Source organism: Leuciscus leuciscus (genome assembly GCF_965113295.1).
Source record: "Leuciscus leuciscus genome assembly, chromosome: 3".
Taxonomy (NCBI): Eukaryota; Metazoa; Chordata; class Actinopteri; order Cypriniformes; family Leuciscidae; genus Leuciscus; species Leuciscus leuciscus.
In genome coordinates, this window is record NC_138727.1 from 46,348,510 (window position 1) to 46,360,845 (window position 12,336).

Below are 12,336 nucleotides of genomic sequence, written 5' to 3' on the forward strand. Positions count from 1 at the left end.
CCACTAATGTTAGACAAGAAAGATTCGAAACACGTTTTGAACGGCATATCTGTGTGTTTTATTGCTAAATGACCATGTGAAATCGCTTGACGCGTGCAGTTGTTTCCCGCGTTGACATTTCCTTTAGGAACAATAGAACATTTCTAAGAGCTAATCCCATTTTATTTTATTGGGATTTTATTTATTTTATTTTATCCCTATTTTACTTCATAACAGCACATGATTTGCTACTTGCTATTGCTAGTCAGACGTATTAGTGGGAGGGGCATGTTTATTCCAGAGAGTATTTGATTGGACAAAAATTTGTACTTCAAGATGAGTCATCAATATATTGGGTCTGCATTATAAATTAGTATATATACATCATCTGTTTTTATCACATTAGATTTTAAATATGCATATGGGCTAAAAGTGAATTTTGTCAATTTGTCAACATGGGGTGTTTAAAACCTTTATGCTTTAAAAGTGTGATTGTGCTTTTTTTATATAAATACATTGTGGTTTGATATATTTTATATCTAATGCAATGCCATGTATATATTTTTAAATTGTCTTAGATGTCCAAATACTTTCTCAATGTGTAATTTCAGTGACATGATTAATGATCAGTGCATGTCAGTCACTTTAGCTCCAGAAAAACAGTTTTGCACATGTTCATTGCTTCAGTGAATCAGGCCTGTTGAGAAAGGGTCATCGCGCGGTTTCCAAAGAAAAGCTGATTGAAGCTGAAAAGCTAGAAGAAGACGTTCTTTGTGCGATGCCTTTGCAAACACGTTAGGCAAACGCATCTCATGCCGTCTATTTTGGTGTGCATCTTCAGCTTTCCCACGACAGCAGAGAGAGATAGTGTGAAGGCCTTTCATAACCTGTCTCACATGGTCGCCCGCCCGCCGCGCTCAGCTGAACGTCTAGCCACACACAATGTGGACCCTGTTGGGACGGTTACGGCTGTGTCCACCGTGTCAGACCTGCAATTCAGAACCTGGGTTACATTAAATCAAGCATAAATAAGGAAACATTTATAATATGCTTAGAACTAGACAGGAGATCATACGCTGTTTGATACAGAAGCTCCCATTTGATAGTATGCACTTAAAACATTAAATTCCATACAGATGTGTTGTCAAATCGGTTAAACGTTATTAATCACATCTAACATGAAAGTCTGTAAATATGTGTCTATATAGCATATATACGTTAATGCTGTCAAATCGATTAATCACATCTAATATAAATGTTTGTAAATCACTTAATCATGTTTAATTGCATCTAACATAAAAGTTTGTAAATATATGTATGTATATGTATATATATATATATATATATATACACACACACACATATATATATACAAACTTTTATGTTAGGTGTGATTAATCGATTAACAAACTTTTATGTAAGATGCGATTAATAAGATGCGATTAATAAGATGCGATTAATCGATTTGACAGCAGTAATATAGATTTATGTTGTATATCAGCATTTGAAGAGTCCTACACTTTTTTTTATGAATGAATTTGCATGATCTTACAGTGAATACTGGATAATGATCCATTTTCATCATTCAATGAATCATTCAGACCATTTTGTGAACCCATTCAACTGATTCATTTAAATGAACTGACTCGAAGAATGATTCACTCACAAATCAGACCTCACTATGTTAGCAAGTTTCACGCAACACAAGACATATATATATCCAATGCAATATTTTACAGAATGAAATGTATTTTTATGGCATAATGGACAGTTTAGGATTAGTATTTACACCACAGAGTTTCCTTTAAATTATTATACAGATTATTTGATGGTTTTTGACACACAAACCAAAACTCGTTGTTGGATTGTTTTCAAAAAAGAAAGATCAAATTCTTAAATTCAAAACATTCAAGTGAAATTTTATTTGATTTAAGAATCCAAATGTCAACAACTGAATGAAAATCGAAAATAAATGTTTTGACAAACCCCAGGATGATTTGTTTTCATGGCTCTGCTTTTTCATAGAAGAATTTCATAGACAAACACAAGAAATAAACAATCAAAGGAACAACCTCAACAAATGAACTAGACAACATGGCAGTAGTAACACAGATTTGCAAGTGGGACTGAAGCAGAAAATCCCCACAGTCAATTAATAAAAATGGTCTACTAAAATGATTTTGATTTCATGTTTGTCTCGCTTATCACATTCAGTTCTGTTTTCTTCATATTTCACATTACATTGCACTTCTAATACTGTTCGTTCCCTTTAGACGTTTTGGTTCAAGTTCATTTGAATACTGTGGTTTACCAGAAAACACTAGACAAGCGTTGTTTGATATCCTGGGCTGCCAAATTAATTTAACACAGTTATGAGCAGAAAATATGCTAAAAATGTTCAGGAATGGTTTTAAAGTCATAACATCTAGAAAAGTGTATCTGCATCAACACTAGATGGAAAACCCATCTAGCCCAACGTCTCAGGACAGTACAAACACAAGCCATGCACGTTGTCTTAACATTGCACATTGTATTCTGGATTTAGACACAAATAAACAAGCTATTCTTCAAAAAAATAAACTATTATTTTGGCATTTCAGAAACAAGAGACAATATTTTCCATCCAAAAATACAAAGATCGGACACATTATCAAACCTAAACCATGTATATAAATAAAAACAAACGATAGGCTCTCGATTATTAAGTTAATAAATCAAATATACACAATGATTAATTCGAAAATATGTACAAAGTCATCTATACAACATCTAAATTGACAGTGAATTTCATATAGACAGCAACTTCTAAGCATGACTGTACACATGTAAAAAATAAAAAAATAAAACAAGAGCAGAATAAATAAAAATGAACTGCTGGAAAGAGCGGGGAAATAAAATCCAGTCAAGAACCCAATAAATGGGAGTTAAATACAATCTTCAAGCACATGATGCACCAGTAATCATTGATTCACAAGCTATTTCTGGTACATTAAGTTCTAAAACCGAATACAGTCTGCATGTGCCGTTCAGTTCAACAGCTGGGTGATGCTCACGAAACCCTCATGGAACATTTCCATGGCTAATTTCATCCCAAAGTCATTAGAAAGTAAAAAGACACTATATTTTATATGTTTAGCGCTATAAAGTTTAAGCACATTACCCTGTAATTCTCATTTCCGCAATGCAAAAAACAGCATAATTCAAGCATAATTTTCATTACTGTAATGTAATGTTTGAAAAAACAAAATAATTGTATATTTATTTTTATTGTAGAATTTATTGTTCTGCCTTTAGAGGCCGTTTACACGACACCAAAACGTTTTATGCGTTTTGGACGTTCATTTACACGACAGCGCCGTTTTGGGGGCCTGAAAACTTTTGCAAATGGGTTTCAAGGTGCATGTTTTTGAAAACGATACCGTTATCGTCTCAGTGTAATCTACAAAAACACGAATTTGTGAAATTTGTGTATAACGCGCTCAGTCTATAGGCGCGTAGTGTTTCTTTACAAAGTGCCATCGCCATCTACTGGCCTGACATGAATAATACAGCGTATTTAATTGTTTTTGTGGTACGTGAAACTTTTCCATTTTCAGTACATTATTGTTGTGTAAATGTACCCTAAATTAATGCTGATTTGCATAAAAATCCTAGTATTACAGTGTTTTGTTACTTTATAAAACTGCAGTATTTCACATTTGAAAAAAAATTACGAAAAAATAAGATTACAATAATGAGAATTTAGGAGACAAATGTGCTTAATTGTCATTAAAATAATCTAATAATGTCTATGAATTCTAGGGTGAAATGTGACCTGGACATGTTTTTTTTGTGAGATCCGTAGCAGATTTTGGCCAATTACATTCACGTTCAGGTTTTGTCTTCGAGGCTATAAGTTCTGCACAGGCTAATGTCTTCAGGCCCTACAGACACTGACTGACGCATATTAACAGAAAACGGACCAGCCTGTGGTCCCACTGCAGCGCAACGTCTGAACAAATACTGTCCGGACTTGTCGTCACAGTCAACAATAAGCTTTTTGATTCATTGGCTATTCTTTGACCTTTTCGAGACGTCGTCAATGATTGTTATACGATAAACTCCATTTTGTGCAAGCTGTGTGTCGTGTCCGGATCTCTTTGCTGTGAATCCGGAGCTCTGTGCTGCGACTCCAGGTCTCTGTTGTCGCGTTTGTTAGTCCAGTGCGGGGTTTTACCGTCCGTGTCGTTGGAGCTGAGCCTGTCGTCTCGGTCCACCAGCATGTAGGCCGGCTGACGTGGAAAGCGTGTCTTCTGCAACCGCGTGTTGGAGTCGTCCTGCGTCAGTCTGGTGGACTCGGAGAAATGCGTCCTGATTTTGGCGTTGACGGTGTTCTTGTCGTCACAGTGGTGCTCTTTTCCTGGCAGGCTGCCGTTAGACGCGTTCTTCTCGATGTGGTTCTTGATCTGGTTGAGCTGCTCACGAGCGTTGTTCACCGTGTTTTCTTCTGCGGTTCCTGCGGAGAACGGGGTGGCGGGGTTGATCGCGGTGGGGCTGGAGCTTTGTTTGCGTCGATGGCGCACACACCACAGGAACACCGACGCCAGGGCCAAAACCCAGATCGCCGTCACAATGGAAACCAGCAGTGGCACCAAGTAGTCTACTGAACGAGAACCAATGGATTAATCAAAACAAGCTGGCAAAATATGACATCCATTCATTGTGTGCAAAGCATCTAGCATTTTACTCAAACATTTTATTTATTCGTTATTAAATTAAAATCTTAATATTTTTCATCTCATGTAATTCAACACTGTATATACACTCACTATCATCTAAAGATTTGGAGTTGGCAAGATTTTTTGCTCACCAAAGCTGCATTCATTGGACCAAAAAAATACAGTAAAAACTGTAATATTGTAAAATATTATTACAATTTAAAAAAACTATTTTCTATTTTAAGATATTTTAATATGTAATTTATTCCTGTGATCAAAGCTGAATTTTCAGCATCATTACTCTTCAGTGTCACATGATCCTTCAGAAATCATTGTAATATGATGATTTTATGCTCAAAAAACATTACATTTAATGTGGAAAACTACTATTTAAATGTTTTGTAACATTACAAATGTCCCTTTTGATCAATTTAATGCATCCTTGCTGAATAAAGGTATTAATTCTTTAAACTCCCTCACCCAAAGTTTTGAACGGTAGTTTGTATCTCAATATTTATTTATTTGCTCTGAAATAGTCATTTCATTTCCAATCAGAGGATCCATGGTTTTGACCTACGGCTACTTTCTGTGAGGTTTAAGAAGTTCCTGCCGTGTCTCACCGTTGGGGTTTTGCGGTTGCCTGCGCTGCACGCGGACCTCAGCGATGGAGCCGATGATGGTGCTGTTGGCGCTGTGTTTGCTCACCAGATCGATGATGCTGTCTGTGATCTCTTTAACAGGAACTCTGCCGTGAATGCCATCCTCAGTCACATGCTGGAAAACACAATATTTCCTTTAAAAAGACAATTCTGACCTAGCTAGATTTAGTTAACTGTATGCCTGTTGTACATGGCAACTGTATGTATACACAAGGCTTGACATTAACACCTGCCAAATGCACGTGGATTTCAGCAGTGGCGTGTAACGTAGTACAGGGCTTGAATTTCGGTGTGGGATTGCGCGCATTGCGCATAATTTTACTCATTCCCGCAGATTTTGTGCTCACACCCAAAGTGAGGCACATAAAGTCGCCTCTCAGTACTAAATTGAGTTATTTTTCGTTGCTTATTGTGTTTAGACAGTCAAATACACACAAAAAGTCAAAATGCCGATCTTGGCGAGTATTGTTTTAAGTGAAAAAACGCATGTGTAACAGTATAATGGATGCGTACGTCAGGTCTTACAGTGACAGCAGCCTAATATTCCTGCTGCCAAATTATGAGATCATGTTAAAAATCTATATGGCAGTTTTTCCACATGTTATCGATGTCAAAATTGTGGCTAGTGAAAATGCTGAGTGGCTAGAAACTCTGGAAAAACAGTAGCCATAGTGGCCGGTGAGCAAACAAGTTACTATCAAGCCATGTAATTCAATGATTTTTCAAGTCGTTCTTTATAACTATAAGGATATTATAGCATTTTATAGAAACTGCAGCAATTTCTAGCCAATTAAATACTGCGTTAGATCACTTACGATGGCCACGTGGATCTCATTATTGGCGGCAGAAGAGAGTTCACAGGTCATAGAGATGGAAAACTCAGTCGAAACATTTTTAGTCACATACAGATGTCTCAGCTCACGACACACCTGCTCCACCGTCACTCCCTGAGAGCCAAAGTACATACACTCATTAAAGACATCATATAATAAGAACACATTTTAATATGCATGTATGAATTAAGTAAATGCAACCCTATCACCAAACTTCGACAGTCTCAGTGGCCTCACCTGTGGCATGGTGTCCTTGTTGAAGGTGAAGGTGACGTTGGCGCAGTCGCTCTCGGGGTGACAGCGCGCGCGTACGGCCGGCCGGTGAGCAGACATGCACTCGCCCTGAGACGAGCAGGGCTTCACGAAACACTGCTCGTCACGCAGCGACACACACAGCTGACCCAGCGGACAGTCGCCTCGCCCGGAGCCGAGCATACGGCAGGGTTTAGGGCCACACCACAGCTGACCACAAGAGGAAGCGCAAGTATTGTAAGAGAGCAAATTCAGAAACGATAACGCATCACTATTTACGTCTGTCAACAGTTACAACACATACCTTAGTACAGGTCACGATCCCCTTGTGACAGTAACAGGTGTTGCAGTCTTCGGCCCACTTCGCTCCGTCTACAGCAATCCGACCTCCAGACACACACGGACGTCCCGTGACTAAGAGAAAAGACAAGCCACTTTAAAAATCATGTGACATTTACACTTTTTATTCTTTAAATGGGGCCACTTTTGGCTATTTGAAATCTTGAAAAATGAATCTTTTTCAAATCATGGTTAATTTATGTTAAAACATTTTTTACACATCCCATAATCCACCTTCAATTTGTGATGGTAATGATGTTTATGTTATTTGAGAAAAAAATAAGCCTTGATCTTACTAATACAATAAGTAAGCTAGTACTCAGTAAGCTAGTACTCAGTAAGCTAGTACTCAGTAAGCTAGAACTCAGTAAGCTAGAACTCAGAAAAATTACAAAGAAATGGATTGATTCTAAATTAAAATTACTATTAAAATACTAAAATTATTGAATTATTTAAATATCATTAAAATTAAAATATTAAGGGTTTCAGTAATGAAACCTAATAAACCTATTCTGAGATCATGATGAAAAAAATAACAACACTACAATATATTAACACAATAGTCACAGTACAATGTTTAAAAGGTAATATTTGATATCCTTTAAGTCTAGTACAATTTTATTCATTTTTTTAATAAAATACTAAGGGTTTTCGGTAATGACACCTAACAAACCTATTCTGAAATCATGATTAAAATGAAAAAATTAACCATCATCAACCATCAAATTAACAATAGATAACATTAAAAGTTTAAAAGATATTAGAATATATCCATTAAATCTAGAACCAAAAAATAAATAATTACATTTAAATGATTTCCTAAGGGACAGAAAAGTTCCTCTAATAAATGCATGAGGTGTCAATTCTAATGTCTGTAGCACAAAGGTTTAAGTGATTTGAAGAACCTCAAACTCTGTATAAGCAATAGCAACCATGGCTAATATTGATGTTAAATTAAACAGCAAGCATGAATGAGGCGAGTTGTACCTTCCTGACACCTGGACCCGGTCCTGCCGGGGGGACACAGGCAGCGGTAGCCGTTAATCTCGTCCACACACGTGGAACCGAACGCACAGGGAGACGACTGGCACTCATTGATGTCTGTGGGGCGAGACGCATGTTTAGATTACTGTAAAATCACCATCTTATGTGTCGGTATGACTATAGATATTGTATTCATTAGAAATAGCATCATTAATCACTCACTGATACGACAGTCCGGCCCTGCGAATCCACTGGCACACTCACAGCGGTACCAGTTATCACCGTCCACACACGTACCGCTGTTATAACTGCACAAAGATCATACACGTGATCAGATATGGGGTCAAAGTTCAACAGGACACATGCTACAAGTTTGGACGTCAAATACGTGGTGATGTGCATCATTTTTGTCAGAATACATTTTTCACATTTGTTTTCACAGAAAAGTTGTAATGATTACATTTATATTTATATTTAGTTCAGTTATTATTATTATTTTATAATAAATATTTATTCTATTAATTTCTATTAATTTAAACATTTATTTTATTAATTGGATGCTTTGTGTATACAATTTGTAGCATTTTCTGGTAAAATCCCAATTTTTCATTAACAATACACTAAATATGTATATACTAAATTGTACAGTTAATGCTCACAATAAAATCTTAGTTTCCACCATTTTTCTTTAATTCAAACTTGTTCAAATTCAAATTCAGAAAGTAAAAGTAAAAATATATGTGGGTAAATATTACTGTTGATCAAAATGTATTGTGTATATTATTAGTGCTGTCAAATCAATGAATCATATACATACATATATGTACACACACAGACACACACACATATATTATATAAACAAACTTTTATGTTAGATGCGATTAATCGCGATTAATTGATTTGACAGCACTAATTTATATTTTATTGTTATACACAGTTATAATTTTTTTAAATATAATTTTTAAAGATTAAATTAAGTTAAATTAAATTAAATTAAATTAAATTAATCGAACTTGAAGGCAGCAACAAAATTGCAATGTTGACAGAATTAAGCTTACCATGGTTGTGGGTTGCAATCGTTGGAATCTGTAAAACGAAACATCAAACATTTTGTTATTATACATTGAATACAGATATAAAAAAGATTAAAAACTCTTCTTGTTAGAATGAAATCAACACATTGAAAGTCGCAATATTGTTACCATAGTTACATACTAGCTCATAATCCCACCTGAACAATCATTCTTCAAAGTTACGTCTGCTAATGATATTTGAGCTGAAACTACTAAACAGACACAGACAGAATCTATGGATTTTTTAGGGCATTTTCTGTGTTTGTTATGGAAAACCCGGAGTTCTGCAGTGCGGATTCTGTGTGGGTCCGCAACTAAAGGCAAAGGTGACGTGTGTCATTTTTCTACATTTAAATAATTGCTTCTATCCCAGTGTAATATACAGACACAAGTAATTCGTAGATAAGGTCAGTCGTTATTTTGGGACGAGGCGCAGAAATGACACACTTCAGCTTTAAGGAACTATCCGATTAGTATATAGTTTGGAAGAGAACCTTAAGCAGCAGTAGGTGAGAGTTGGAAACAGGAGGTAGACAGGAGTCAAGACAGGAAGTAGTAAGGAAGTGGAACAGGAAGTTTTGCCGTACTCTGGCTGCAGGTGAGCCCTTCCCAGCCTTCTTTGCAGACACAGGTGAAGCTGTCACCTGTCACGACACACGTGGCTCCGTTCTCACAGGGGTTCGGCAGGCAGCTGCTGTTCTTTGCTGTAGACGATGATAAACGTTCATTATTCAGTAAAATTGAACTAAAATAGTAAAATTCACAAAAAATTGTTTTATTTTAATTTAAATGTAAATGTTAAAAAACAGTAAAATTCACAGAAATGCTCCTTCTGGACATTAGCAGCCTTACCTATATTACAGGTAGCGCCTTCCCATCCAGGAGCACACATGCACTTGAACGAGTCGCCTTCGTCTGAACACGTGCCACCGTTGTTACAAGTAGCCTCGTCACACTGGCTCTCGCCTATAGACGAGAAGAAAGCAGCTGTCAGACAAACACTCCGCATTCAGAGAAACCTACAATATATATGTGATGATTTTGCTTCACATTTAAAATGAAGCAATATCATGAATATCACGATTTATTACAGACTAGTTCTGCGATACTTTCATGTCTTGCAACTATGAGAATGTAAGATAAACGTGTCTCTGATTTAAACTTCATTAGCAAAAATGACAGAGTCAGAAAGCGTGATTCATTTCTATGAATGAGATCAAACTGTTCATTTTAATAAATTGATTTAAACTCTAATTCAATTATTTGTTTGCATCATCACTCAAATGTCTCTTTGCATGCTGTTTCATATGTGTAAATGGTTTGGCACTTCTATATGTACATTATGTAGATATGTACAAAAATCTACTCTTAAAGATTGAATAAAATGAAAAGTTTAAATATCACTATTTTTTGTGTGAAAAAAAAAACAGGGTTATTTTAGCAAAAAAAAACTAAAATCATTAAAAAACAGTACAAAAATGTTAAAAAAATTACTTTTCATAACTTAAAAAATATATATATTGTTAGCTGAAATAGAATAAATTATAATAAAAAAACTGATTTTATTTCAGCTATTAGCCAAGGCAACAGTTTTCATTTCATTTAGTTTAACTTGATGTGCTAAAATAAATAAAAACTATACTTTTTTCTTCTTCTGTAAAGTGACAAAAACACAACGAAATTACTAATACTTAAACTAAAATTTAAATAACAGAAAAAACAAACAATGATACTTAAAATCACACTGAAGAAAAAGTGCTAGGTTTTAACTGTATTTTAGTTCTTAAAATAAACATTTAGAATTTACCTGACAACAAAATCTCTCTTTTTATTTTATTTTTGTATATAATTTTGCTAGTTAAATGATCTAGCCCAAAGTCACCGGTATGCAAATGAGGAGGTGTGGCTTACGTGAATGACAGGTCTTTCCCTTCCAGCCGTTTTCGCACTCGCAGTAAAAGTCATTGACCAGATCCCGGCACACTCCTCGGTCCCGACAGGGGTTCAAGCTGCAGTCGTCAATGTCTGGTTTGGAAAGAAACACTGTTTTAGTGCTAAATATGCTTAAATGTTTTACGATTTCATTACGATTTCCAAATAACTGAATTTCATTTCAAGTGACATTAAAGAGAGAGATGCACTCACTGGTCTCACAGTTGGGTCCCTCCCATCCATCAGCACAGATACACTGGTAAGTGTTGATTTTATCAATGCAAGTGCCACCATTGCGGCAGGGACTACTTTCACAGTCATTGATGTCTGAGAGTAAAGAGTGAGACACGTGATGTTAAAAAGATTTTATGTTCTATGACTTAAAAGAACACAAATAGCGCTGAACACGGCACTTACTCTCATGGCAGTACGTTCCTGTGAATCCCTCCTGACACTCGCAGCTGAAATGCCCACCGGCGTGGCTTCGACAGCGCCCGTGAGGACCACAGACACTAGAGGAGAGGAGGCGCGTGCCGCCCGGAGTGCTGTTAGACGCCACGGCAACCGTGCAACTGTCAATCACTGGGGGGAAATATGGACAGAGTTATCAAGAGTCCTTTTGGGACAAACTAGACTAGACATTTGTAGTCGTCTAGTCTAGTTGGTTGGTGCAGGTTCTAGGTGGTCTAGTTCTAACTTGTCCAACCTAACCTAGAAGTCCAACGACTTGCAGACCAGATGATCGACAATTTAAACCAGCTAAAAACCAAATGAAACCATCAGAAACTGTTTTTTGCTATATTAATCATCTTGTAATCTCAGCAGAGAAAATTATTATTCTTATTTGCAGTAGTAGTATCATTATTATTTCATACTGATTAAGATGATGATAAATAATAATTGGAGACATTAAAAACAATAACATGTTACATATTATTGTTAATATTTGTTAATATATGTTAATATTTTTGTTATTATACTTATTATCTTTAGTAAGAATAATAATATTGTTGACAGTAATTATTTAAATGTTCTTGGAATTATTACTTGTTTTACAGTAAAATACTAATTATTATTATAAATTCTTAATTGTTGATATTATTCATTAATAATATAATTTAATAATTATTAATAAGTATTTTGCTATTTAGTCTCGTTTTATATTTTTTTAAAAAAGCAAAAAAATTAAATAAAATAAAAATCCAGCCATTTGTGCAATTTGAAATATTTTATAACTACAAAAATTACAAAAATAGAAACTTAGAAAACTAGAAATGTGACTTTTCCAGGCCTGGAAAATCAAATATAATTTTTTTTTGACCGTGGGAACCCTGTCTACTTCAAAATATCTCTTTCACACTGACACATATGATGAAAGCATTTAGCGGCATGCTAAGAATTAGCAAAGTCGTCATGTAGTCTGACTAGCGGGGGGTTTTCCGCTCTCTGTAAGCTCACTTCGGGTTAGCATACGCATCGTGTAACGCTATTTTCGCTGCTACCATGGTGAAACGGGCCTGGGGACCAATAGACTAGAGTTAGCAATCGCCAACGCTACAGCGTACACAATGGCACGGCATCAAACGCA

General features: G+C 35.8%; 1 protein-coding gene across 2 annotated transcripts in view; it reads right to left on the reverse strand.

Annotated features, from left to right (window-relative positions):
* Positions 1-1,877: 1,877 nt before the first annotated feature.
* The window catches only part of jag1a (jagged canonical Notch ligand 1a), a 30,341-nt gene continuing 19,882 nt past the window's right edge, over positions 1,878-12,336 (reverse strand). Inside the window, exons 14-26 of one of the 2 annotated variants that reach the window (XM_082164198.1) lie at positions 11,166-11,330; positions 10,962-11,075; positions 10,728-10,841; positions 9,669-9,782; positions 9,404-9,520; positions 8,802-8,829; positions 7,966-8,051; positions 7,747-7,860; positions 6,725-6,834; positions 6,406-6,630; positions 6,151-6,282; positions 5,297-5,450; positions 1,878-4,618 (exon numbers count right to left, since the gene is read on the reverse strand). In XM_082164198.1, coding sequence (XP_082020324.1) covers positions 4,068-4,618; positions 5,297-5,450; positions 6,151-6,282; positions 6,406-6,630; positions 6,725-6,834; positions 7,747-7,860; positions 7,966-8,051; positions 8,802-8,829; positions 9,404-9,520; positions 9,669-9,782; positions 10,728-10,841; positions 10,962-11,075; positions 11,166-11,330 — 2,024 coding nt within the window. In that variant the 3' untranslated portion in view covers positions 1,878-4,067. Of the gene's footprint in view, positions 4,622-5,296; positions 5,451-6,150; positions 6,283-6,405; positions 6,631-6,724; positions 6,835-7,746; positions 7,861-7,965; positions 8,052-8,801; positions 8,830-9,403; positions 9,521-9,668; positions 9,783-10,727; positions 10,842-10,961; positions 11,076-11,165; positions 11,331-12,336 lie in introns of both variants that reach the window. The other variant, XM_082164197.1, reaches the window with a different exon arrangement.